The sequence below is a fragment of the Bubalus kerabau genome, chromosome 4 (assembly GCF_029407905.1).
Source record: "Bubalus kerabau isolate K-KA32 ecotype Philippines breed swamp buffalo chromosome 4, PCC_UOA_SB_1v2, whole genome shotgun sequence".
NCBI classification, from domain to species: Eukaryota; Metazoa; Chordata; class Mammalia; order Artiodactyla; family Bovidae; genus Bubalus; species Bubalus kerabau.
The window spans coordinates 17,418,601-17,443,534 of record NC_073627.1 but is presented as its reverse complement, the minus strand read 5'-3'; the positions used below and the strand labels follow the sequence as shown (position 1 = coordinate 17,443,534).

The following is a 24,934-nucleotide window of genomic DNA, read 5'->3' as shown; positions in this document are numbered from 1 at the left end:
ATAGGTAATATGATCTTATGTGTGTGTGTGTATATATATATATACACACACACACACACACACACACACACAGTTGACCCTTGAGCAACATGGCAGTTAGGAACACCAACCCTCCCCGCAGTTGAAAAATCCAATTTTACAGGTGGTCATCTAAATCCACAGTTCCAATCCTCAGTTTTAACCAACTATGGATCATGTAGTATTGTAGTAGATGTATGTTGTTGTTTCATTGTTGTTCAGTCACTAAGTCATATCTGAATCTTTGTGACCCCCATAGACTGTAGCCCACCAGGCTCCTCTGTCCATGGGATTTTGCGGGCAAGAATACTGGAGAAGAATACATGGAGAAGATCCTTCTCCATGGAATCTTCCTGACCCAGGGACTGAACCCATGTCTCCTGCATTGACAAGCATATTCTTTACACTGAGCCAGTAGGGAAGCACTAGTTTAAAAGAAGAAAAATTCACATGTACGTGGACCCCTGCAGTTCAAACTTGTATTTTTCAAGGATCCAGTGTATTCAAAATCCCAACTAAATCTCAACTAAAAGACTGTTGAATTTAATCAATGAATTCAGTGACGTTGCAGGATATAAAATCAATACACAGAAATCAATTGCACTTCTAAACACTAACGGCAAAACATCTGGAAAAGAAGTAAAGAGAACTATCCCACTCACAATAGCATCAAAAATAATAAAATACTTAAGAATAAATTTATCTAAGAACATGAAAATTTTGTACAATACTGCAAGATTTCATCGAAAGAAATCAAAGGAGACATAAACAAATGGAAAGACATCCTGTGTTCATGGATTGGAAGTTAATATTGTTAAAAATTCCATGCTACTCAAAGCCATCTACAGATTAAATGTAATTCCATTTAAATTGAAATTTCTATTTCACAGAAATAGAGAAAAAGTTCTAAATATTATATGGAACTACAGAAGACCCCAAATAGCCAAAGCAATCATAAGAGAGAAAAACATAATTGGAGACATCACACTTCCTGACCACTAGCTATATACCACAAAGCTAAGGTAATTAAAGCAGTATGGTACTGGCATAAAAATAGACATATATACGAAACAAGATAAAGAGCCTAATACTAAACTTTTGCATATATAGTCAACTAATATTTAATTAGAGAGCCAAGAACATCAAATGGGGAAAGGATTATCTCATCAACAAATGATGTTGGGAAAACTGGATAACCACATATAGAATTAAATTGGACCTTGACCTTACACACTTCACAAAATTAAATTGAGATGGGTCAAATAATGAAATGTTAAAACTTAATACCATAAAATCCATAGAAGAAAACCTAGGGAGGAAGTTCCTCCACATTGGTCCTGGCAAGGATTTTTTTGGATATGACACCAAAAGCACAAACAACAACAAAAAACTCAGCAAATGGGGCTACATCAGATTTAAAAGTTTCTGCACCGAAAGAGAAGCAATCAACAAAATGAAAAGGCAGCCTGTGAAATGGGAGAAAATGTTTGCAAACCATGTATCAGATAGAGGTTAATATCCAAAATACATAAACAGTTCATACGACTCGATAACAAAAAAGAAATCCAACTTAAAAGTGGGCAGAGAATCTGATTAGACATTTTTCCAAAGAGGACATACAGATGGCCAACAGGTACATGAAAAAGTGGTCATCGTCACTAATCAGGAAAATGCAAATCAAATCCACAATGAGATACTATCTCACACCTATAAGAATGGCTTATATCAAGAAGACAAGAGACAACAAGTGTGTTCAAGGGTGTAGGGAAAGGGAACCCTGTACACTGTTGGTGGGATTATAAACTGGTTCAGCCACTATGGATACCAATATGAAGTTCCTCAACAAAGTAAAAATAGAACTGTCATATGATTCAGCAGCCCCACTTCTGGGCATATATCCGAAGGAAATGAAAACAGGTTATCAAAGAGATATATATGCACTGCCATGCTTACTGCAGCATTATTTGCAATATCTAAGATATGGAAACAACTTAAGTGGTCATCAGTGAATAAATGTATAAAGGAAATATAGTATATTATATACAATGGAGTACTATCCAGTCATGAGTAAAGAGGAAATCTTTCCATTTGCAACAACACAGACTCTGAAAATATTAAGCTAAGTGAGATTAAGTCTGAGAAATGCAAATACTGGATGATAATCTCTTCTATGTGAAATCTTTAGAAAAACTAAAAAAGAGCAAGTAGAATGGTGGTTACCAGAGGCTGGTTGAGGGGGAAGGATGAGAGAGATATTATTTAAGGATACATACTTGAAACCAGTAGATAAATAAGTCCTGGAGATCTAATGCACAGTATAGTGATTATAGACAACAAAACTGTATTATAAAAAAGATCTTAATTGTTCCCAGCACAAGAAGAAATGATAACTATGTGAAATGACAGAGGTGTTACTAATGATACAATGGCCCTCATATTGCAATATGAATGTATCAGATCAATATGTTTCATGCCTTAAATTTATACAATGCTCTGTTTCATTTGTATCTCATTTTTTAATTAAGAGAAAAATTAATGTCAAAAGTACCAATTCTGATATATAATATTCAGTTCTTACTATTTAAATCCTTACTTGGAATGTAATGCTCTTTTGTAGGGTACTGTGGCACCCCACTCCAGTACTTTTGCCTAGAAACTCCCATGGACGGAGGAGCCTGGTAGGCTGCAGTCCATGGGGTCGCTAGAGTCGGACACGACTGAGCGACTTCACTTTCACTTTTCACTTTCATGCATTGGAGAAGGAAATGGCAACCCACTCCAGTATTCTTGCCTGGAGAATCCCAGGGACGGGGAAGCCTGGTGGGCTGCCGTCTATGGGGTCGCACAGAGTCAGACATGACTGAAGCGACTTAGCAGCAGCAGCTGTTACAGAGAAATAGCTTTAAATTTTGGAACCAACATCTATAACAATTCTAAAACTAAAAGTAGGGAAAGGTGGTAGTTAGAAGAGCTGAGGAAAGGAAGGAAGGTACACTGTAGAAAAAAAAATAAAAGGAAAAAAATCTGTTTTACTTGTTAGAGTTTCGCTGTAAGTACATCAGATGCCAGAGAATGTATAGTTAACCTTGAGAATCTTACTCATTTCTTTGTTTCCTTCTTGGGATTTTAACTAATTAAAAATTTATAAAAATTTACAAACAATTAAATAGTACTTTCTGAGTTGCCACTTATTTATGAACTAAATTGACTCTTATCTTACAGAAAATCAAATGGTGTATAAAAACAGGTTGATGGATGGAGTAAAGAAATACAGAGGTGAGTGAGAAAACTGCCAAGAAAGAAAAAATAGATCTTCAAGCTTTTGCATTTACTTTTCTACAATCTCTTTTATTTCTCACTGATTGGCTTGCTAATTGTATTAGTCTAGTTTTTTTAATGAGCTGACATTCTTAGTTGTACACAATCGAAAGAAATAGCTACATTATTTTGTCAGTGTGGCAAATTTTGAATTTTACTAAATGGTAATAATATGTGCATTGTCTCTGCTATAATTTGTTAGTCTTAATAGTCACCTCTTTCTTCTAGGTAAATTCACCTTGTAAATTGCTGTAACAGTGTTTCCTGGAACACTGAAAAGAATTTTTCTATTTCTAATTCCTCAACTAATTCTTTTTAATCACTTCAAGAGTTTTATGGTGTCATTGCTTTTTGCTTCCATTTATGTTGATTGATTGATATGACCAGGCATTTTTTCCTCTTTAGCATAATCACAGATTTCCTTTATTCTTATCCCTTTTTTTCATAAGGAGGAAAGGTTAATATCGATAAAATAGATGATGCTCTCAAGAACTTGGGATTCCCACTTGATGAGGAAGACATTGAGGAACTATGCAGTCACCTGCCAATTGATGGTAAGCACTTCAAGTACCCAGTGCCCTGCAAAGATTTTTTTTATTTCTCTGTAGAAATATCTGAAGTATACTTGTTAATTTCTTGGAAAAAGCCAGAAGCCTATAGAGAGCAAATCCTAAAAAACAGAGATATATTGTTAAAAAAAAAATTTATTTATTTGGCTGTGCTGGGTCTTAGTTGTAGCAGGCAGGATCTTTAGTTGTGGTGTGCAGGATCTAGTCCTGACCAGGAATGGAACTGTGGACCTCCTACATTGGGAGCTCAGAGTCTCAGTCACTAGACCACCAGAGAAGTTCCAGCAGCGCTGTTTTTAAAACAAGAAACTAATCATGTTGTTTCTCCTGCCTAAATTTCTCCAGGAAATGTCTTTCAACTGTAAGATAAATAAGATCAACGGATCTAATGTAAAACATGGTAACTGTAGTTGATAACAGAGTGTTGCTTAATTGAAATTTGCTAAGAGAATAGAATTAAATGTTCTCACCAAAAACATATAGATAGATAGATAGTTAGTAGATGGATAGATTATATAGTGAGAGATATTAATTAACTAGATGGGGGCAACTTTTCACAATGTATATATATAAAATAATCACAGTGTACAGTTTTAATATCTTACAATTTGATCAGCTATAAAGCTGAAACAGAAAACAAGGCAAAATTAGGAATGAATTTTTTTTCTCTCCCAGTCTAATGAGTGAGGAATACAAAAAGTAAAAGGTGAATAAATGGAATAAATGTGTTTGTCATACTTAGAGTCTTTTTTTCCCCCAAGCTTATGCTTATGTAGGGCTTCCCAGGTGGCACTAGTGGTAAAGAACTCACCTGCCAATGCAGGAGACATAAGAGACATGGGTTCGATCCCTGGGTTGGAAAGATCCCCTGCAGGAGGTCATGGCAACTCACTCCGGTATTCTTACCTGGAAAATGCCACAGACAAAGGAGCCTTGCAGGCTACAGTCCATAGGAATGCAAAGAGTCAAATAAAACATCTAACTAGAAGGAAAAAAAAAATCTTGGCAACTGCAAAATTCTTACATTTTACTCCACAGTTTAAGAATTTTATATAATTGGGACCTGTATTAGTCTGCTGAGGCTGCCATAACAAAATACCGTAGTCTGTGTGACTTAAGAGAAATTTATTTTCTCTAAGTTCTGGATGCAGGGAAATCCAAGATCACCGTGTCATTTTATTTGGTTTCTGGTGAAAGTTTTCTTCCTAGCTTGCAGACAGCTGCCTTCTCACTGTGTCTTCACACGGCAGGGTGGAGAGAAAAAAAAAAAAAAATCTTCCTCTTATAAGGCCACAGTCCTATTGGATTAGGGCTCCACCCTCACAACCTCATTTAACCTTAATTACCTCCTAAAGACTTTATTTCCAAATACAGTCACACTGGGGAATAGGGCTTCAACATATGAAATTAAGGGGACATGATTTAGGTCATAGCAGGATTATATCTAAATTTTGTTTTATTTTGTAGTTGAGAGAAAGGTTAAACTGGATAGACTTCTAGATGAAGTACAAGAACTTCTAGGTGAGTGAGAAGAAATAATAAGGAATAATTTTTAAAATCTCAATACTTAACAAAAGAAGTTATTTTTAAAGTATTTTCTGTTAGCCTATCTGTGACATATTAATCCTGCTACTATATCTGTTTTAATTGGTAATGTGTACATAACTGAAAAGACAGCTTTATAAGCTAAATGTTATTCATTATTATAATTAATTGTTGCCTACTTCTTATTTTAAAGGCTACAGTATAATGCCTCAATAATAAACCCTTTATGCTTTGGTATTTCTCAATAATATTATTATTTTCCTGCTGTTCTAAAAGCAAAATGGCAAGGCAAATTACACATGTAGTAATTTGACCACTGAGAAGAAGCTCATAATTCAGGCAAAAATAAAACAATAGAGCAAATATTACATGCTGGCAGAATTATTTGCACCAGAAAATTTAATGAGTTGTTACAGAAATATTTGATTATTATCAAAAATAAATGATTTTCTGTGTGGTGTATTTGTTACTTGTTCCCAACATTTAAGAACTCCCATTTACCAGAAATAAGCTATTTCTGAATCCCCCTTCCAATTCTAAGTAATTAAACAATACTTAATATTTCTATTGCTTTTTATCCTATATTTGTGGATGATGCTGCACAAACAGTTGATATTAGTAGTAGTGGTGGTAGTGGTATTGGTATTATTTTTATTTTTATTACTATTATTATTATTTAAAGTTTGACCTTTTATCATTGTTTTATTTTTTAAGGGGAGGTTCTTGACCATAACGATCTGGAAAATCTTCTGAAAGACATAGGGTTAAGAGACCAACTGAAGGAGAATTCTGTGTTGAGGAAAAGTTTGCCACTCGATGGTGAGCATTTCATTTACCAATGAAGTATTCATCCATTCAGTGAAAGTGAATTGGTTGCCATTAGGTGCTAGACATTATAATAGGCTCTGAGTCACAGAGATGAACAAAACAAAGTCCAGCTCCTAAAACTACTCAAGGTAGAGACAGCACATACTCCACCCCCCCAAAATAAACAAAGAAAAGAAACGAATAGTATACACAGTAGTAAGTGCTCTGTGTTCATAAGTATGCACTGCTGTGGAAGTACAAAGGAAACTGTGAACACTATTCTTGGAGACTCTTCACAGTGTGTATATCAATTCACACAGTGCTGAAAGGTTTGGTAGTAGAAGGTAACAAAATCTAAAAGTGTTGAAAATCAAAGAGGCACAACCGACCATGTAAAATCCAATGTTGATACACTATAGAAAACACGGTGTATTCACATTATGTGGAGAAATGCTTTGTTAATTTGGCTAACTCAAATCAATAATTCAGATATAATCCATCTGTACAATGATGATGGTAAAGATAAAATGATGGATGTGAAAAGATGAAAATGCTTTAAAATATTCAAAATATATAATAAAGATGTTAGTTATTTTTAATTAGTGAAATGCAAGTCAAAACTACAGAGAGGTACCACCTGACACGGGTCAGAATGACCATCATTAAAAGTCTACAAATAACAAATGCTGGAGAGGATGGAAAGAAAAGGGAACCCTCCGACACTGTTGGTGGGAATGTCAGTTGGTTCAGCTACTGTGGAAAACACTATGGAGGTTCCTGAAAAAACTGAAAATAGAATTTTGCTATATGATCCTACAATCCTGCTCCTGGGCATATATCCAGAAAAGATGAAGACTTTAATTCAAAAAGATACAGGCACCACAGTGTTCATAGCAGCACTATTTATTGCAGTAGCCAAGGCATGGAAGCAGGCTAAATGTCCGTTGACAGATGAATGGATAAAGAAGATGTAGTGTATATGTATATATATATATACACACACACAATAGAATGTTATTCAACCATAAAAAAGAATGAAATAATGCCATTTGCAGCAACATAAATGGAACTAAATATTATCATATTGAGTAAAGTAAGTCAGACAGAATACCAATCATATCACTTATACATAGAATATTTTAAAATTATGCAAAGGAACATATTTACAAAGCAGAAATAGACTCACAGACATAGCAAACTTGTGGTTACTAAGGGGAAGGAGAGAGGAAAGGATAAATTGGAAATTTGGGATTAAGAGATACACACTACTATATATAAAATGTATAAACAGCAAGGACCTACTGTATAGCACAGGGAACTATATCTAATATATTATAATAATCTATAAAGGAAAAAATCTGGGAAGAATATATAAGTATATATGTATGCAAACTGAATCATTTTGCTGTACACCTGAAACATTATAAAGCAATTATACATCAATTTGAAAAATAATAAATATTTTGCTGAAATAAGTATAAAAAAGAGTGAAATTAAGAGAATTTTCAGAAAAATGATACATGAAAATGTCAACATAACAGCTGTGCATCGAGACTAGAGAGAGTATAAAATAGATAACTAAAGAGAACCTACAGAATAGTTCAGGGATGTCTACTCAGTGCTTTGTGATGACTTAAATTGGAAGGAGGAAATCCAAAAAAGAGAAGATACATGTATATGTATACTTGATCCATTTTGCTTTACAATAGAAACTAATACAACGTGGTAAAGCAGATATACTCCAATAAAAATTATTTCTTAAAAAAGATGAGAGAAGTTGTTTAATTTAGAGCAGAAGAATATTGTCTCCAAAAAAAGTGATAGTCTAGGGACTGGTAGAATATCTAACATTATTTGAACATATTGAGAGGAGATTTTTCAGTTCTGTTTGAGAGTTAGAGATTAATTAACTACATAGACACATTGGAAACTACGCAAAATAAGACATTGTTACTAATGAACTTACTTGCAGGGTAGAAATAGAGACTCAGTAGTAGAGAACAGATTTGGGGACAGGGTGGGGTGGGGGGCGGGGGCGGGGGGATGGGAAGGTGGGGCAAATTGAAAGAGTAGCACTGACATATTCACACCACCCTGAGTAAAGTAGCTGGCTAGTGGGAGGCTGCTGTACAGCACAGGGAGCTCAGCCCAGTATTCTGTGATGACCTAGGTGGGTGGAATGAGGGGTGGGAGGGAGGCCCAAGAGGAAAAGGATATATATGTACCTATAGCTGATTCACTTTGTTGTACAGCAGACACTAGCACAACATTGTAAATTAATCTTACGCCAATAAAAAAACTGAAAAAAAGTCAATCATTAACTGCAAGAAAGACAAAAATTTCAACATGAAAGGAAATGTATTAATAGTTATAACCTATTATGGAATGGGAAGTATCCATTATGTGGCTTAGTTATAATATTTATATAGTCATAATAATGAGCAGTTAATCTCAATTACCAACCCCCCCAAAAGTATGATATAATCATAATGGAAAAACAAGAAAGGGCAAAAGTATGGGGGGAAGAGAAAAAAATCTCACATTTTATAGAAGAAAGACCATTGGGTGATATCAAAGGCTAGTGACTGATTCTCATGTGAAAGTCTGAAAGCAAGAAACTGACTCAGCAGAAAAACAAATATCATATATTAATGCATATGTACAGTATCTAGAAAGATGGTACTGATGAACCTATTTGCAAGGCAGCAGTGGAGACTCATGCAGGTCAGGAAGCAACAATTAGAACTGGACATGGAACAACAGACTAGTTCCTAATAGGAAAAGGAATACGTCAAGGCTGTATATTGTCACCCTGCTTATTTAACTTCTATGCAGAGTACATCGTGAGAAACGCTGGGCTGGAAGAAGCACAAGCTGGAATCAAGATTGCCGGGAGGAATATCAATAACCTCAGATATGCAGATGACACCACCCTTATGGCAGAAAGTGAAGAGGAACTAAAGAGCCTCTTGATAAAAGTGAAAGAGGAGAGTGAAAAAGTTGGCTTAAAGCTCAGCATTCAGAAAATGAAGATCATGGCATGTGGTCCCATCACTTCATGGCAAATAGATGAGGAAAAGGTGGAAACAGTGTCAGACTTTATTTTTGGGGGCTCCAAAATCACTGCAGATGGTGACTGCAGCCATGAAATTAAAAGACGCTTACTCCTTGGAAGGAAAGTTATGACCAACCTAGATAGCATATTCAAAAGCAGAGACATTACTTTGCCAACAAAGGTCCATCTAGTCGAGGCTATGGTTTTTCCAATGGTCATGTATGGATGTGAGAGCTGGACTATAAAGAAAGCTGAGCGCCGAAGAATTGATGCTTTTGAACTGTGGTGTTGGAGAAGACTCTTGAGAGTCCCTTGGACTGCAAGGAGATCCAACCAGTCCATCCTAAAGGAGATCAGTCCTGGGTGTTCTTTGGAAGGACTGATGCTAAAGCTGAAACTCCAATACTTTGGCCACCTCATGCGAAGAGTTGACTCATTGGAAAAGACTCTGATGCCTGGAGGGATTGGGGGCAGGAGGAGAAGGGGACGACAGAGGATGAGATGGTTGAATGGCATCACCAACTCAATGGACATGAGTTTGGGTGAACTCTGGGAGTTGGTGATGGATGGGAGGCCTGGCATGCTGCAATTCATGGGATCGCAAAGAGTCGGACACAACTGAGCGATTGAACTGACTGACTGAGTGGAGACTCAGACATAGAGATCAGACTTGTGGACACAGTTGGGGTGGGAAGGAGAAGTTGGGACAAATGGAGAGAATAGTGTGGAAAAATAGGCACTACCATATGTAAAAATAGATAGCCAGTGGGAATTTGCTGTATGAATCAGGGAGCTCAAACCAGTGCTCTGTGACAACCTAGAGGGGTGGGATGGGGTGGGAGGTGGGAGGGAAGTTTAAGGAGGAGGGAACATATGTATACCTGTGGCTGATTCATGTTGATGTATGGCAGAAACCAACACAGTATTGTAAAGCAATTATCCTTCAATTAAAAATAAATAAATTAAAAAAAAAAAGAAGCAGAGTCAGGTCATCAGTAATGACAAAGCAAAGAGAGAAAGGCTTGTTTGAAGTTCCTTGTACTTTCAAGATTTGGGGTTGTTGTTTTTTGTTTTGTTTTGTTTTTTTACTTTCGAGTTTTTGTGAGGTAAAGACACAAAGTTTTTTTCATGGACTGAGTGAAAGATGTACACTCTTATCTTCTTGAGGTACGTCTAATGTTTAGCAATTCTTTTGTTATTAAATTTTAATTTTATTATATTCTGGTCAAAAAATACATTATATGTGATATTGATCACTTGGGAATTTTTCTAGGATACCTTTATTACTGAAAACATAGTCTGTTTTCTTTAGTATTCTATGTGCTCTCCCAAAAATATATACATTCTGTTAGTAAATGTGCTTAAACATTAATTGTATTGTTCAAATCTTCAATATGTATTTTATTTTTGTTGGCTCGGTATGTGTTTCTGAATAGGGATGTAAAAAATCTCCAACTATGATTATACTGTTTCTCCTTGCAGTTGTCAGCTGCTGCTTTATATGTTAATAGTTGCAGGCCTCATTGTTAGGTGCGTACATATTTATGGTGAGAACATATTTTGTTCTATTGATCCTTTTATAGATAAATAACATCCTTCTTTATCCTTTGAGGTATTTTGCCATAATTCCTATTTAGGAAAAAGGATTGCTACCCCAGCTTTGTCTTGGTTCATATCCATGCTGTTGTTATCAACTTTTCTATGTCTTTTACTCTGTGTCTCTTGTAGACAACATATTATTTGATTTTGTTTTTCAACATACTCTGACAGCTTATATTTTGTAATTGTTGAGTTGAACTCATTTATAATTACTGTAACATAGGACATAGTTCTGCTATCATATTTCATAGTTTGCAGTATTTTTGTTACTTTTTTCAACCTTTATAATTTCCACTATATTCCTTGAATCTTCTGGAAGTTGAAAAGTTATAGTGGTTGTCCTTATTGAGACATATTCACAGCCATTTACCCTAATGATTCCTTAAACTTTTCAATCTATATCTTCCCCCAGTTAAGACAAAGATTTTAGCACACTTTCATGACCAATTTGTCAACTTAACTTGCTTTCTATCCCAATCATATTGATGTTTATCTAGGATGTAAGAGTCAGTTATTATGGATAATATCTTTTCTCCTTTTCCTCTGTACCTAGCTGCATTTAGTAGCTTAGTCATGTCTGACTCTTTACAACCCCATGGACTGTAGCCCACCAGGCTCTTCTGTCCATGAGTATTCTCCAGGCAAGAATACTGGAGTGGATTGCCATTTCCTCCTCCAGGGGAATCTTCCCAACACAGGGATCAAACCCAGGTCTCTGGCATAGCAGGCAGATTCTTTACCACCTGAGCCACCAGGGAAGCAACCTGTACCTAGACTTTTGTAAATCTGCAACAGACTTGACCAAAATATCTGAAGATTTTTTTTCTTCCCATACCTTTTGTATTATCTCCTACATTTCTTTACTTATTGAGAGCTTACTTTTTAAACTATTTTCAATATGAGTCTCTGTAGGATTAATACTAAACATTGAATACCTGAGAATATTTTTTATTATGCCCTTACACTTAAGTAACATTTTGTGTGTAAGTTCAAAGTTCTTTTAATGTTTCAAATAATAACTGCTCCATTGCCTTTCAGCATCTAGAATCACTGTTGAGAAATCTGATTTTTCTTCCTTTATAGATGAATTACTTTTCTCTTTGAGAACTTTAGAATTTTACCTTTTTATTCAATATTTTTAAAGTCACTATTATGTGTTCTCCTGGCAATCTTGATTCCAGCTTGTGCTTCTTCCAGCCCAGCATTTCTCATCATGTACTCTGCATATAAGTCAAATAAGCAGGGTGACAATAAACAGCCTTGACGTACTCCTTTTTCTGTTTGGAACCAGTCTGTTGTTCCATGTCCAGTTCTAACTGTTGCTTCCTGACCTGCATACAGGTTTCTCAAGAGGCAGGTCAGGTGGTCTGGTATTCCCATCTCTTTCAGAATTTTCCACAGTTTGTTGTGATCCACACAGTCAAAGGCTTTGGCATAGTCAATAAAGCAGAAATAGATGTTTTTCTGGAACTCTCTTGCTTTTTCCATGATCCAGCAGATGTTGGCAATTTGATCTCTGGTTCCTCTGCCTTTTCTAAAACCAGCCTGAACATCTGGAAGTTCACAGTTCACGTATTGCTGAAGCCTGGCTTGGAGAATTTTAAGCATTACTTTACTAGTGTGTGAGATGAGTGCAATTGTGGTTTGAGCATTCTTGGGATTGGAATGAAAACTGACCTTTTCCAGTCCTGTGGCCACTGCTGAGTTTTCCAAATTTGCTGGCATGTTGAGTGCGGCACTTTCACAGCATCATCTTTCAGGATTTGAAATAGCTCCACTGGAATTCCATCACCTCCACTAACTTTGTTCATAGTAATGCTTCCTAAGGCCCACTTGACTTCACATTCCAGGATGTCTGGCTCTAGGTGAGCGATCACACCATCATAATTATCTTGGTTGTGAAGATCTTTTTTGTACAGTTCTTCTGTGCATTCTTGCCACCTCTTCTTAATATCTTCTGCTTATGTTAGGTCCCTACAATTTCTGTCCTTTATTGACTCCATCTTTGCATGAAATGCTCCCTTGGTATCTCTAATTATCTTGAAGACATCTCTAGTCTTTCCCATTCTGTTGTTTTCCTCTATTTCTTTGCATTGATCGCTGAGGAAGGCTTTCTTATCTCTCCTTGCTATTCTTTGGAACTCTGCATTCAGATGGGTATATCTTTCCTTTTCCCCTTTGCTTTTCACTTCCCTTCTCTTCACAGCTGTTTGTAAGGCCTCCTTAGACAGTCATTTTGCTTTTTTGCATTTCTTTTTCTTGGGGATGGTCTTGATTCCTGTCTACTGTACAGTGTCAAGAACCGCCATCCATAGTTCTTCAGGCACTCTGTCTATCAGATCTAGTCCCTTAAATCTATTTCTCACTTCCACTGTAGAGTCATAAGGGATTTGATTTAGGTCATACCTGAATGGTCTAGTGGTTTTCTCCACTTTTTCCAATTTCAGTCTGAATTTGGCAATAAGGAGTTCATGATCTGAGCCACAGTCAGCTCCCGGACCAACCTAGACAGCATATTCAAAAGCAGAGACATTACTTTGCCAACAAAGGTCAGTCTAGTCAAGGCTATGGTTTTTCCAGTGGTCATGTATGGATGTGAGAGCTGGATTATAAAGAAAGCTGAGCGCCGAAGAATTGATGCTTTTGAACTGTGGTGTTGGAGAAGACTCTTGAGAGTCCCTTGGACTGCAAGGAGATCCAACCAGTCCATCCTAAAGGAGATCAGTCCTGGGTGTTCATTGGAAAGACTGATGTTGAAGCTGAAACTCCAGTGATTTGGCCACCTGATGCTAAGAGCTGACTCATCTGAAAAGACCTTGATGCTGGGAAAGATTGAGGGCAGGAGGAGAAGGGGACGACAGAGGGTGAGATGGTTGGATGGCATCACTGACTCAATGGACATGGGTTTGGGTGGACTCCGGGAGTTGGTGATGGACAGGGAGGCCTGGCGTGCTGCAGTTCATGGGGTCCCAAAGAGTCGAACACGACTGAGTGACTGAACTGAACTGAACTGAACTGATTATGTGTTCAGGTTGGGACTTTCTTTATCTCCTCTATTTTAACCTGTATGAGCCCTTCTAATAAAAGGTCTTTAATCTCTCTCTGATCCTGGAAATTTTAATTCATTACTTCTTCAAATAATTTCTCTTTGCTATTTTTATTTTCTCTTCTTTCAGAATGCCCATTACTCAAAGATTAGCACTCTTACTTCTATACTCACATCTTCTAACTTTCCATTTTCTACCTTTTTATCCTTCCTTGCTACCTTCTGAGGGTTCCTCAATCTGGTTGAACAGCCCACTAATTAATTTTTCAGCTCTTTTCATTGTGCTCTATCTCATCTATTATTGGAGAAGGCAATGGCACCCAACTCCAGTGCTCTTGCCTGGAAAATCCCACAGATAGAGGAGCCTGGTGGGCTGCAGTCCATGGGGTTGCTAAGAGTCAGACACAACTGAGTGACTTCACTTTCACTTTTCACTTTCATGCATTGGAGAAGGAAATGGCAACCCACTCCAGTGTTCTTGCCTGGAGAATCCCAGGGACAGGGGAGCCTGGTGGTCTGCCATCCAAGGGGTCACACAGAGTCGGACACGACTGAAGCGACTTAGCAGCAGCAGCAGCAGCATCTATTATATTTCTGTATTTAAATGTTCAGAATGGGAGAAAATAATAGCAAATGAAGGAACTGACAAACAACTAATCACAAAAATATACAAGCAACTCCTACAGATCAATTCCAGAAAAATAAATGACCCAATCAAAAAATGGGCCAAAGAACTAAATAGACATTTCTCCAAAGAAGACATACAGATGGCTAACAAACACATGAAAAGATGCTCAACATCACTCATTATCAGAGAAATGCAAATCAAAACCACTATGAGGTACCATTTCACGCCAGTCAGAATGGCTGCAATCCAAAAGTCTATAAGCAATAAATGCTGGGGAGGGTGTGGAGAAAAGGGAACCCTCTTACACTGTTGGTGGGAATGCAAACTAGTACAGCCACTATAGAGAACAGTGTGGAGATTCCTTAAAAAACTGGAAATAAAACTGCCTTATGACCCAGCAATCCCACTGCTGGGCATACACACTGAGGAAACCAGAATTGAAAGAGACACATGTACCCCAATGTTCATCGCAGCACTGTTTATAATAGCCAGGACATGGAAGCAACCTAGATGTCCATCAGCAGATGAATGGATAAGAAAGCTGTGGTACATATACACAATGGAGTATTACTCAGCCATTAAATGTTTTATACCTAATCTTTTATAACTAGTATTTCCATTGATTCTTTTTATACTTTATTATTCTTATTATATTATCTAATATCTTCTTTCCTTAAGTATATTTGCCACACTTACTTTAAATTCCTGGTCCTTTTATTCCAATAATTCTGATTCAAATGGTATATGTTATCCAATTTGTTTACTTTTGAAGTAGTTGTACATCTCAGATGGCTACTTACTTTGGTCCCATAAGTTCTTTCTCTCTTGGAGTATCATTACGTGTTTGGAAATGTGCCTTCAGTAAGAGTCTAAGGTTAGGCTCCAGTCTATATCAGCCTCTGTTGGGTTTAAAGAGAAGGGAATGAATGAACCCCAGGGCAGAGAGACCCAGGCATTGTTGATCATATTCCCAAGTTGATACTTTCAAGCAGCACCTCTGGTCAGAGTTTCACCTTTAAACTCAGAAAGAAACAAAATTGGAAGAAAGTCTAGATTGCAGTCCATCAGCCCTCAAGGTTGAGAAGAGAAGAGGATGATTAAATACCTGAAGGCAGGTTGTGCGTCTTCACCTGTGTAAATTAGATCCTCTCTCCTAAAGTCTCTAAGCCTATGTACTGCCCTGATAGTACCGTCCAGATCCCTCACCTGTAGTCTAGGCTTTTCCTGCTACTTTCTGTGGTGAAAGGGGTAGACAATGATAACTTAAGAATCATAATAAAGACAAGGACAGACATTTGTGGTGTTTCACCCATTGGTCCTTTAACTGTCACCTCTAGTAGGCCTTCCAATGTAGGCTGTAAAACCACACACACACACCAGTACAGTTTTCCATTTTCCAAGAGATTTTGCTGTGACTTTTCATTTAGTTCCTAAAATCCAGTTTTCACTCTTACTTCAGCTTTTTCCAGGGCTGATTTCTGGAGAGGGTGTCAAATACCCATGCTAGTTCCCCATCTAAAATAGAAATCAATCTTTGAATTTCTGTAAAATATGAAGCCTGGGATGATAACAGATGACATTTCACTATGGGATTTCTTTGCAGAAGAGTTTATTCTCATTGGCTTGCCAATGAAAATATCTAAAACAATATCAATTTGATGTCACATGAAAATATGGAGAAATGTTCAATACTACCATTTTCAAAGACCAGTCATCATTGTTGTGTTAGCTCAGGAATCAACTACTATTCATTCATTCATGAGTCCTACAATATCTGATGCTATCCTTGGGAACATTAATATGCTTGAGCTTAAGCAGAGGAGTAGAAAAGGAAAAATGAGATGAAAAAAGAGCGAGAGATGAGAAAGTTGTGGCAAGGTACCACTAATAATTGTTTCATTTGTAAAAAAAAAAAAAAAAAAGTGAGTCGATTTACTATCTTAAAAGTTTTTCCCCATTTGTCTCTTAGTTGGCATATAAATAGAAAAAATGAGTAAAATTATAAGAATGTTCTTTTTTAAATTGCCAGGATTTTTTAATTATTTCAGCTGATTTCATCAATTACTATATTGTTCCTTATGTTCCAGCTGCTGGAAAGCTGTACAAACATAAGCTGCTGGACAGCATAAAGTCTCTCAGAGGTGAGCAAAAACGCAGATGAAATTGGGACTCCTCACATTTTGCACCTGCTTTTAAAAAAAATCCCATTTATTTTTGGTGGTGACAAATTTGTCAGTCTAACATGTTCATTTGTTAAGTGTTTTTGTCTCATTGTTTACTGCTTTGAACATAACTAGCTTTGAAGAAATTATTTTTGTTTCTATCATTGCATTTCAAGTTCTATTTTCTGAATATAACTATAAAGGCAGTTTCTTACCAGAATTCACCAGACTTGCCTAATTTTTTAATTTTTTCCTTATAAATGTTGCATAAGAACTATAATCAAATCCTCTGGACAAAAATGAGGCATAAGTTCTGTTCTTGATTCTTAAATAACTTTATTGTTCCTTTGATTTTTTACTCTCTAATTAATGCATAGATATGTCTAGCACTTTTCACTTTGTCATTATTGTTTTTCTCATTCCCATTTTATTTTTACCTAAGGAGTGGATCTTAATGTTAATAAGCTGGACTCTTTCATGGAAAATATGGGCTTTAAGATTGAAGAAGAACATAAAGACCTGCTAAACAACTTGCCCGTGGATGGTGAGCTGCTCTGGGTGAAATTTTTGATTCATATGTGAGAATTACTGAGAGTATATTTAAATTGTGCAGATATACTAAAAAACAAGAGATAAGGGCCCAGTCCTCAAGAATGCATCAATTTGTGCAGTGGAACTTATTGAGTGCCTAATATACATAAACCATTAAAAATATAAAAATAAAGGATGATATACATAAGCTATTAGAACTATAAAAGTGACAGTGTCCTCAAAAGTTCACAGTCTAGTAAAGAGGCTTGCATGTTAACAGGTCCTCATAATGGCTATGTGGTTGTGTTATAATAATAAAAATGTTTTCATTAAAATTCTAAAGGAGGGAAAAGCTAAGTTTGCCAAGAAAAGGATCAGAGAAAACTTTATCAGGTGTGTAGAAATTCTTCATTAAAAAAAAAATCCTAGATGAGGAAAGCAGTGCATGAAAAAGCATAAAATCATGTAAAATCACATGGTTAGGGAACTAGCAAGAATTTCTCTATGGCTAGGATATGGGGTCACACAGAGCTGGACACGACTGAAGCAATTTAGCAGCAGCAGCAGCAGGATATACACTTCATGTCATAAAGTTGCAGAAAACATGCTGGAAAGGAAGGCTGCCAAGCCTAGAACCTTAAACCAGGCATTAGAGTTTTAGCCTTCTTTCTGTTGAGTTATTTTGGTAATTTGTGCCTTTTCTAGGAATTTGCCCATTTAATCTAAATTGTCTAATGTGTTGACATGAAGTTATTCATAGTATTTCTTTATAATCCTGTTAGTTTCTGTAAAGTTAGTGATGGTCTCCTGATTTTGATCTGCCTTATCTCTTTTTAGTTGGCTAGTCTAGCTAAGAATTTGACAATTTTGTTGATTTTTCCAAAGAGCCAACATCAATTTTCCCTACTGATTTTTGGCTTTCCATTTTATTGATTTCACTTCTAATCTCTATTATTTCCTTCTTTCAGTTTACATTGGATTTAGTTTTCTCTTTGTTTTGTAGATTCTTAAAATGAAAATTTAGATTATTAATTTCAGATTTTTCTTTTTTCTAACATAATTGTTTTCAACTGTAATCCAAAAATTTTCATACAGTTTCATTTTTATTCAACTAGAAATACTTTCTAATTTCCCATTGTGATTTTTTGATCCATGGGTTATCTTAAAATGTGTTTTTAATTTCCAAGTATTTTCTTAAATTTCCTTCTACTATTGATTTTGAATTAATTCCACTGTAGTCAGAGAACATACTTCCTGTGATCTCAGAACTGAATGAGACGTTTTTATGACCTAAAATAATGGTGTATCCTGGAGGATGTTTTATGGTTGATAATATTGTTTGTCTTTATTCTACTGTTTTTCTATTTAGGTGTTCTAGCCATTATCAAAAATTTGATATTGAACTCTCCAAGTATTACACTTTACTTGTCTGTTTCTCCCTTCAATTTTAGCCTTTATGCTATAGGCAGTAGTGTATCTAGAATACTTCACTTTTGGAAATCGGTGCTGATGGCAACATAGAGAGCACTATTGGAAAGAAAGACTCAAATTTAAAACGTATTGCTATGTTCCAACAAGAGATGATAAGGGCCTGGGCAAGTGAAGTGAAGTTAGTGATGGATTAGTCATCATGGACTGATTTGGGAAACATTTTAAAATTAAAATGGATAGGGCTTAAGTGACTGATTACAGGTGAGTTATGAAAAAGAAGAAAAATTTTAGAGTCTTCCCTGGAGGTCCAGTGGTCAAGACTCTACACTTCTAATGCAGAGGCCATGGTTTCCATCCCTGGCCAGGAACAAAGATCCCACATACCATGTGGCCAAAACTAATAATAAAGTTTAGCTTTAAAACATTTTTTTTAGGAAGCAGACATCTCCTTGTGACTAAATCATAAATTGTATCATAGCCAATTTGAGAATTCAGGAAAGATTCAGGTTATGATATCAAAAGACTAGTTTCAGTTTTACACATTTTGAATTTGAGATATCTATAGGACTTTGAACTAGAAATGTGTATAAAGATGTTTGGAAATGAGTACTCTAATAATTTATCTTACTTGACTTTCCCTAGGAAGTTAGCTGTCCACAGACTTAGCGAAATTTAGCATTGTGCCAGAACACTGTAAAGATTATTATCAGACCAAAAGGAGAAGCAAAACAAATAAATAAATGGAGGGAATGTTTGATAAGGAAAGTTTGAAAGTAAGCAAATGGACTAAGGAGGAAAGTAGTCTTAAGAAAAAGACAGGAAAAAATTTAGCTAGGATGAATTCTGAACTACCAGAAACAAGTTCAAAATGAAGAAATAATTCCAAAATAATTTTCCTTTATAACTATCACACCTAGCATATGTTAGAGTAACCCCTAATAGTGAGGCCCACAAGTATCCACTAGGAAAAGTTTGCAAGATAACAAACCCCTTTGAGAAAAACAGTAAAAACCTGGACTTTATCCCACTGGCTCTACTGATTATATGGAATTATGGAAAGAATTTGAAATTTGGAATAAGACTCAGCTCTGTCTGTGCAAGATTGTTCAATTTAATCCCTCTGAGTCTTCGTTTCTTAAAAAAAGAAGAAGAATGTACTAGTTACCTTTCCTAAATGTTGTAAGTTTCTAGGATAGGGCCTAACACATAGTAGGCATATAATAGTAGATTTTGTTACTGGTAATTATAATGACCCATATATATTCATGTCAACACAATGCCACTTAAGTATGCCTTTGCTCTGGCCAGAGAAATGGACATTTTCCACAGGATAATTTTTTCTTTATTACTGGAAATATATAGTTTCCCTATATTTTTGACCTGCCTATAAAAGGATGTAGATATATTTATTATCATATTTTCCAGGTATTTTAAATGTTACTAGAATGCCACAACAGTGATTTTGGTCATGGACATATCAGCCAACTCCTGGAGTACCAATTCTGAGGTCAATGAGCCCACGGGAAATAACATTAGAGACCTGTTTCAGGCTATTCATGAGTCTTCTGTAGAACTAACTGAAATACGTGAGAACAGACAGCTTCCTGTGAGACACTGATCATCCATCAGGCTGTTCCTTCTAAATACCCCCATTTAAAAGGAAAATACAAATAAAGATTTTTAAACTGCTTATTAAAGTTTAGTCAGGTTGACCAAAGCTCTTTTTTTAAAAAATACTGAGTATGGATAGTACCTGAATACAGCTAAGTGTTACCTGTGGATTGAGCAAAAAAATAAGTTGTTTTGGTTTGTTTTGTTTTGGCCATGTTGCATCACATGCAGGATCTTAGTTCCCCAGCCAGGTATCAAACCCATGCAGTGGAAGCATGGAGTCTTAACCACTGGGCTGCCAGGGAAGTCCCCCAAAATAGGTATTTTCAATGCTCCAAGTCAAATCTTTCCTACTTGAGCAGTTGCCCCTTTTAAGATGCTTATTATCCTTATCATCAATTAAAAAAAAAAGAATTTTTCCAGATCTGAAAGTAGAGAAGGTGACTTTTTAAATGTCAGTCCACCATTCTACCATGTAGAGTTTATCTTAATAGAATAAAAGTGAAGTTGGAAGTGTGCGTTAAGTATCCTCCTTATAATCAAGAGGTTTGTCTTTCCACACTTTCCATTTGGAATGACAATAGGATAAAACTCTAAAGCAAACCATAATATTTGCTGAATTTCATGTTTTTCTTCAGCGTATAACTTATATCTGTCTTCCATTTCTCTCTTTTATTGTCTTTATGCATACAATTCTGTCTTCTCTTACAGATGAGGGAAAAGTAGACGTGAGTGTGGTAATGAATGAAGGAAACTTCTTTACAGGTAAGTTAGATTTTTATTAACTCCTTGTTAAGCATCTACTATATTCCAAGTATAGATACATAAAAACTAAACTTCCAGGAGCTTATGTAGTCGGGGTAAGGGAAAAACTATAAAGCAATGCAATAAAATGTTATAGGTGCTTTGTTTAAAACCTATACAAAGCAAAGGAAGAGCAGAATGGTCACTTGAACCTGAGGAGGAGAAACTGGTGAATGCTTTAATAGTATGGGCAAGAGTGAGCTGATCCTTGAAAGGTGAGTCCGTTTTGCCAGACAGAGTGGGATGGGCAGAACTTGTGGCTGTTACCTTATGTGGCAAAAGACCATATATGTGGAAATGTGACTAAGGATGATCTGGAGATGGAGAAAATATCCTTGATTATCCAGCTGACCCTAAATGTAATCACACATATCCTTAGAAGAAGGAAGCAAAGTGAAATTTGATGACAGAAAAAGTAAAAGGCAATGCAGCAATGGAAGCCAGATGCTATACTGCTGACTTTAAAGACAGAAGAGGGGTCATGAACCAAGGAAAGTAAGTGGCCTCTAGACATGGAAAATGTAAGGGAACGGATTCTCTCTCTAGAGCTTCCTGAAGGAGCCAGCCTTGCTGATACCTTGATGTTACCCCAGTGGGACTGACTCAGACCTCTGACCCTCAGAACTGCACAAGAAACAAATCCATGTGGTTTTAGATCACTAAGATTTTGGTAATTTGTAACATATAGCAACATCAGGAAACTAATATAGGAGACAAATTATGGAGGACCTTGGATACCAAATTAAGGAGTGTGAATTTCATTCTGTGCTGAGTGGGGAGTCATTCCAGGGCTTTAAACAGGGGACTATGTGATTAGATTTGCAAATTAGAAAGATTACTCAAGCTGCAGTATAAATGATGGATGGAGATTTGTGTGCTAGAATAGAGTCTGGGAGACTAGTTACAAAGCAGATTGTAACTGTTCAGGCCAAAGACAATAAAGGGCAGAACTAAACATTATTTATGAGACTTGAAAGAAAGGGGCATATGTAAGAGATGTTACAGATGTAGAATCTATAGGATTTGGCTACTCATGAGCTATGGAAATAAAGCAAAAGGATGGAGTGAAGGATGACTCCTTAGTTTCTGAGTTGGGTAGTTGGGTAGGTGCTAATGACACTTACCAAAATAAAGACTTCAGCAAAACAGACTTAGGAACAAAGAAATAGTCTTCATTTTGGTCATATTGAGTTTGGGGTTCCTGTGAGACATCTACGGGAAATTGAATGCTCAGATCAGATCAGTCACTCAGTCGTGTCCGACTCTTTGCAACCCCATGAATCGCAGCACTCCAGGCCTCCCTGACCATCACCAACTCCTGGAGTTCACTCAGACTCACATCCATCGAGTCAGTGATGCCATCCAGCCATCTCATCCTCTGGCGTCCTCTTCTCCTCCTGCCCCCAATCCCTCCCAGCATCAGAGTCTTTTCCAATGAGTCAACTCTTTGCATGAGGTGGCCAAAGTACTGGAGTTTCAGCTTCAGCATCATTCCTTCCAAAGAAATCCCAGGGCTGATCTCCTTCAGAATGAACTGGTTGGATCTCCTTGCAGTCCAAGGGACTCTCAAGAGTCTTCTCCAACACCACAGTTCAAAAGCATCAATTCTTTGGCGCTCAGCTTTCTTCACAGTCCAACTCTCACATCCATACATGACCACTGGAAAAACCATAGCCTTGACTAGACGGACCTTTGTTGGCAAAGTAATGTCTCTGCTTTTCAATATGCTATCTGCTGCTGCTGCTGCTGCTGCTAAGTCACTTCAGTCGTGTCCGACTCTGTACGACCCCATAGACGGCAGCCCACCAGGCTCCCCCGTCCCTGGGATTCTCCAGGCAAGAACACTGGAGTGGGTTGCCATTTCCTTCTCCAATGCATGAAAGTGAAAAGTGAAAGTGAAGTCGCTCAGTTGTGTCTGACTCTTAGCGACCCCATGGACTGCAGCCCACCAGGCTCCTCTATCTATGGGATTTTCCAGGCAAGAGTACTGGAGTGGGGTGCCATTGCCTTCTCTGAATATGCTATCTAGGTTGGTCATAACTTTTCTTCCAAGGAGTAAGCATCTTTTAATTTCATGGCTGCAGTCACCACCTGCAGGGATTTGGGAGCCCAAAAAATAAAGTCTGACACTGTTTCCACTGTTTCCCCATCTATTTCCCATGAAGTGATGGGACCAGATGCCATGATCTTCGTTTTCTGAATGTTGAGTTTTAAGCCAACTTTTTCACTCTCCCCTTTCACTTTCATCAAGAGGCTTTTTAGTTCCTCTTCACTTTCTGCCATAAGGGTGGTGTCATCTGCATATCTGAGGTTATTGATATTTCTCCCAGCAATCTTGATTCCAGCTAGTACTTCTTCCACCCAGCGTTTCTCATGATGTACTCTGCATAGAAGTTAAATAAGCAGGAATATTACTTGGCCATAAAAAAGGAATACATTTGAGTCAGTTCTAATGAGGTAGATGAACCTAGAACTTGTTATACAGAGTGAAGTAAGTCAGAAAGAGAAAGATAAGTATCATATACTAATGCATATATACGGAATCTAGAAAGATGATACTGAAGAATTTATTTGCAGGGCAGCACTGGAGAAACAGACATAGAGAACAGACTTATGGACATAGGAGAAGGGAGGAGAGGGTGAGATGTATGGAGAGAGTAACATAGAAACTTTTATTACCATATATAAAATAGATAGTCATCAGGAATTTACTGGATGTCTCAAGAAACTCAAACAGGGGCTCTGTATCAACCTAGAGGGGTAAGATAGAGAGGGAGAAGGGAGGGAGGTTCAAGAGGGAGGGGATATATGTATACCTATGGCTGATTCATGTTCAGGTTTGACAGAAAACAACAGACTTCTATAAAGCCGTTGTCCTTCAATTAAAAAATAAACAAATTTTTTAAAAAAGGAAGAAGGCCCTGGAGAAAAGCCCAGTATAGTTCCATGACACATGATCAAAAAGACTGCAAAACCAAGATTTTAATGCATGCACAAAATTTTATTTTAATAGAAGTTATTTCCTTGGTGATATATTCTTTCCCTCTACCTATTTACTGATGAATGTTTCCATCTATTGACTCGCAGCCTAACTTTGATCACCTTTGTATAGCCAAACACTCTAAGATCATGTCTTAGCAGTAGTTTGCATTCTTGCCAGCTTTATTTCATTGCTAAATTGACAAAGACAGTATAGGGATTTTTTTAATAATAAAGAATCATCATTCTTCAAATTGTCAATCATTACCATGTTTTACTTTTTAAAGGTGAGAAAGTTGATACTAGTAACCTGGAAAATTTTCTGGAAAACATGGGGATAGAGCTCACAGAAGATAAAGGCATGGAGCTACTGAACAATCTTCCAGTTGATGGTGAGCATTAAAAATATCACAGTGGGGAAAAAAATCACAGTGACCTTCAAGGAAACTTGAGACTATGGACTTATATGACTAATACGTGCTATTTGTGGAATGTCTCATGCCCTCCCCACCAAAATGATTTTACCAAGTTGAGAGCTGTTTCTATTCCTGAGTTTTATTCTTTTAAGTGAAATAATAAAAATGTCTAGAATAAAACATGCAAGTCTTTGTATTTCTAAAATTATGCATGTTGCATTCTATTTTAAAATATCTACACTGAGCCTTGGATTTTTCCCTTTCTTTCAGCCAAAAGAAGGGTGTATATGAACAGGTTGATGAAAGAATTGAGGTCTCTTGAAGGTGAGTGAGAAGTATGATGAAAAGGCAATTAAAACTGAGGACATTGAGCTTTGTTCTTATTTTCAAAACTCTGTTTTACATATTTCAGATT

The 24,934-nt window shown here is 36.8% G+C and overlaps 1 protein-coding gene across 1 annotated transcript in view; it reads left to right on the top strand.

The window, feature by feature from the left end:
* LOC129650792 (uncharacterized) overlaps positions 1–24,934 on the top strand; it is a 91,079-nt gene that overhangs the window by 20,810 nt on the left and 45,335 nt on the right. The window contains exons 4-12 of the mRNA XM_055579598.1: positions 3,241–3,294; positions 3,786–3,890; positions 5,373–5,426; positions 6,165–6,269; positions 16,673–16,726; positions 17,190–17,291; positions 21,032–21,085; positions 24,391–24,495; positions 24,790–24,843. Of these exons, the coding sequence (XP_055435573.1) occupies positions 3,241–3,294; positions 3,786–3,890; positions 5,373–5,426; positions 6,165–6,269; positions 16,673–16,726; positions 17,190–17,291; positions 21,032–21,085; positions 24,391–24,495; positions 24,790–24,843 (687 nt within the window). The remainder of the gene's footprint in view (positions 1–3,240; positions 3,295–3,785; positions 3,891–5,372; positions 5,427–6,164; positions 6,270–16,672; positions 16,727–17,189; positions 17,292–21,031; positions 21,086–24,390; positions 24,496–24,789; positions 24,844–24,934) is intronic.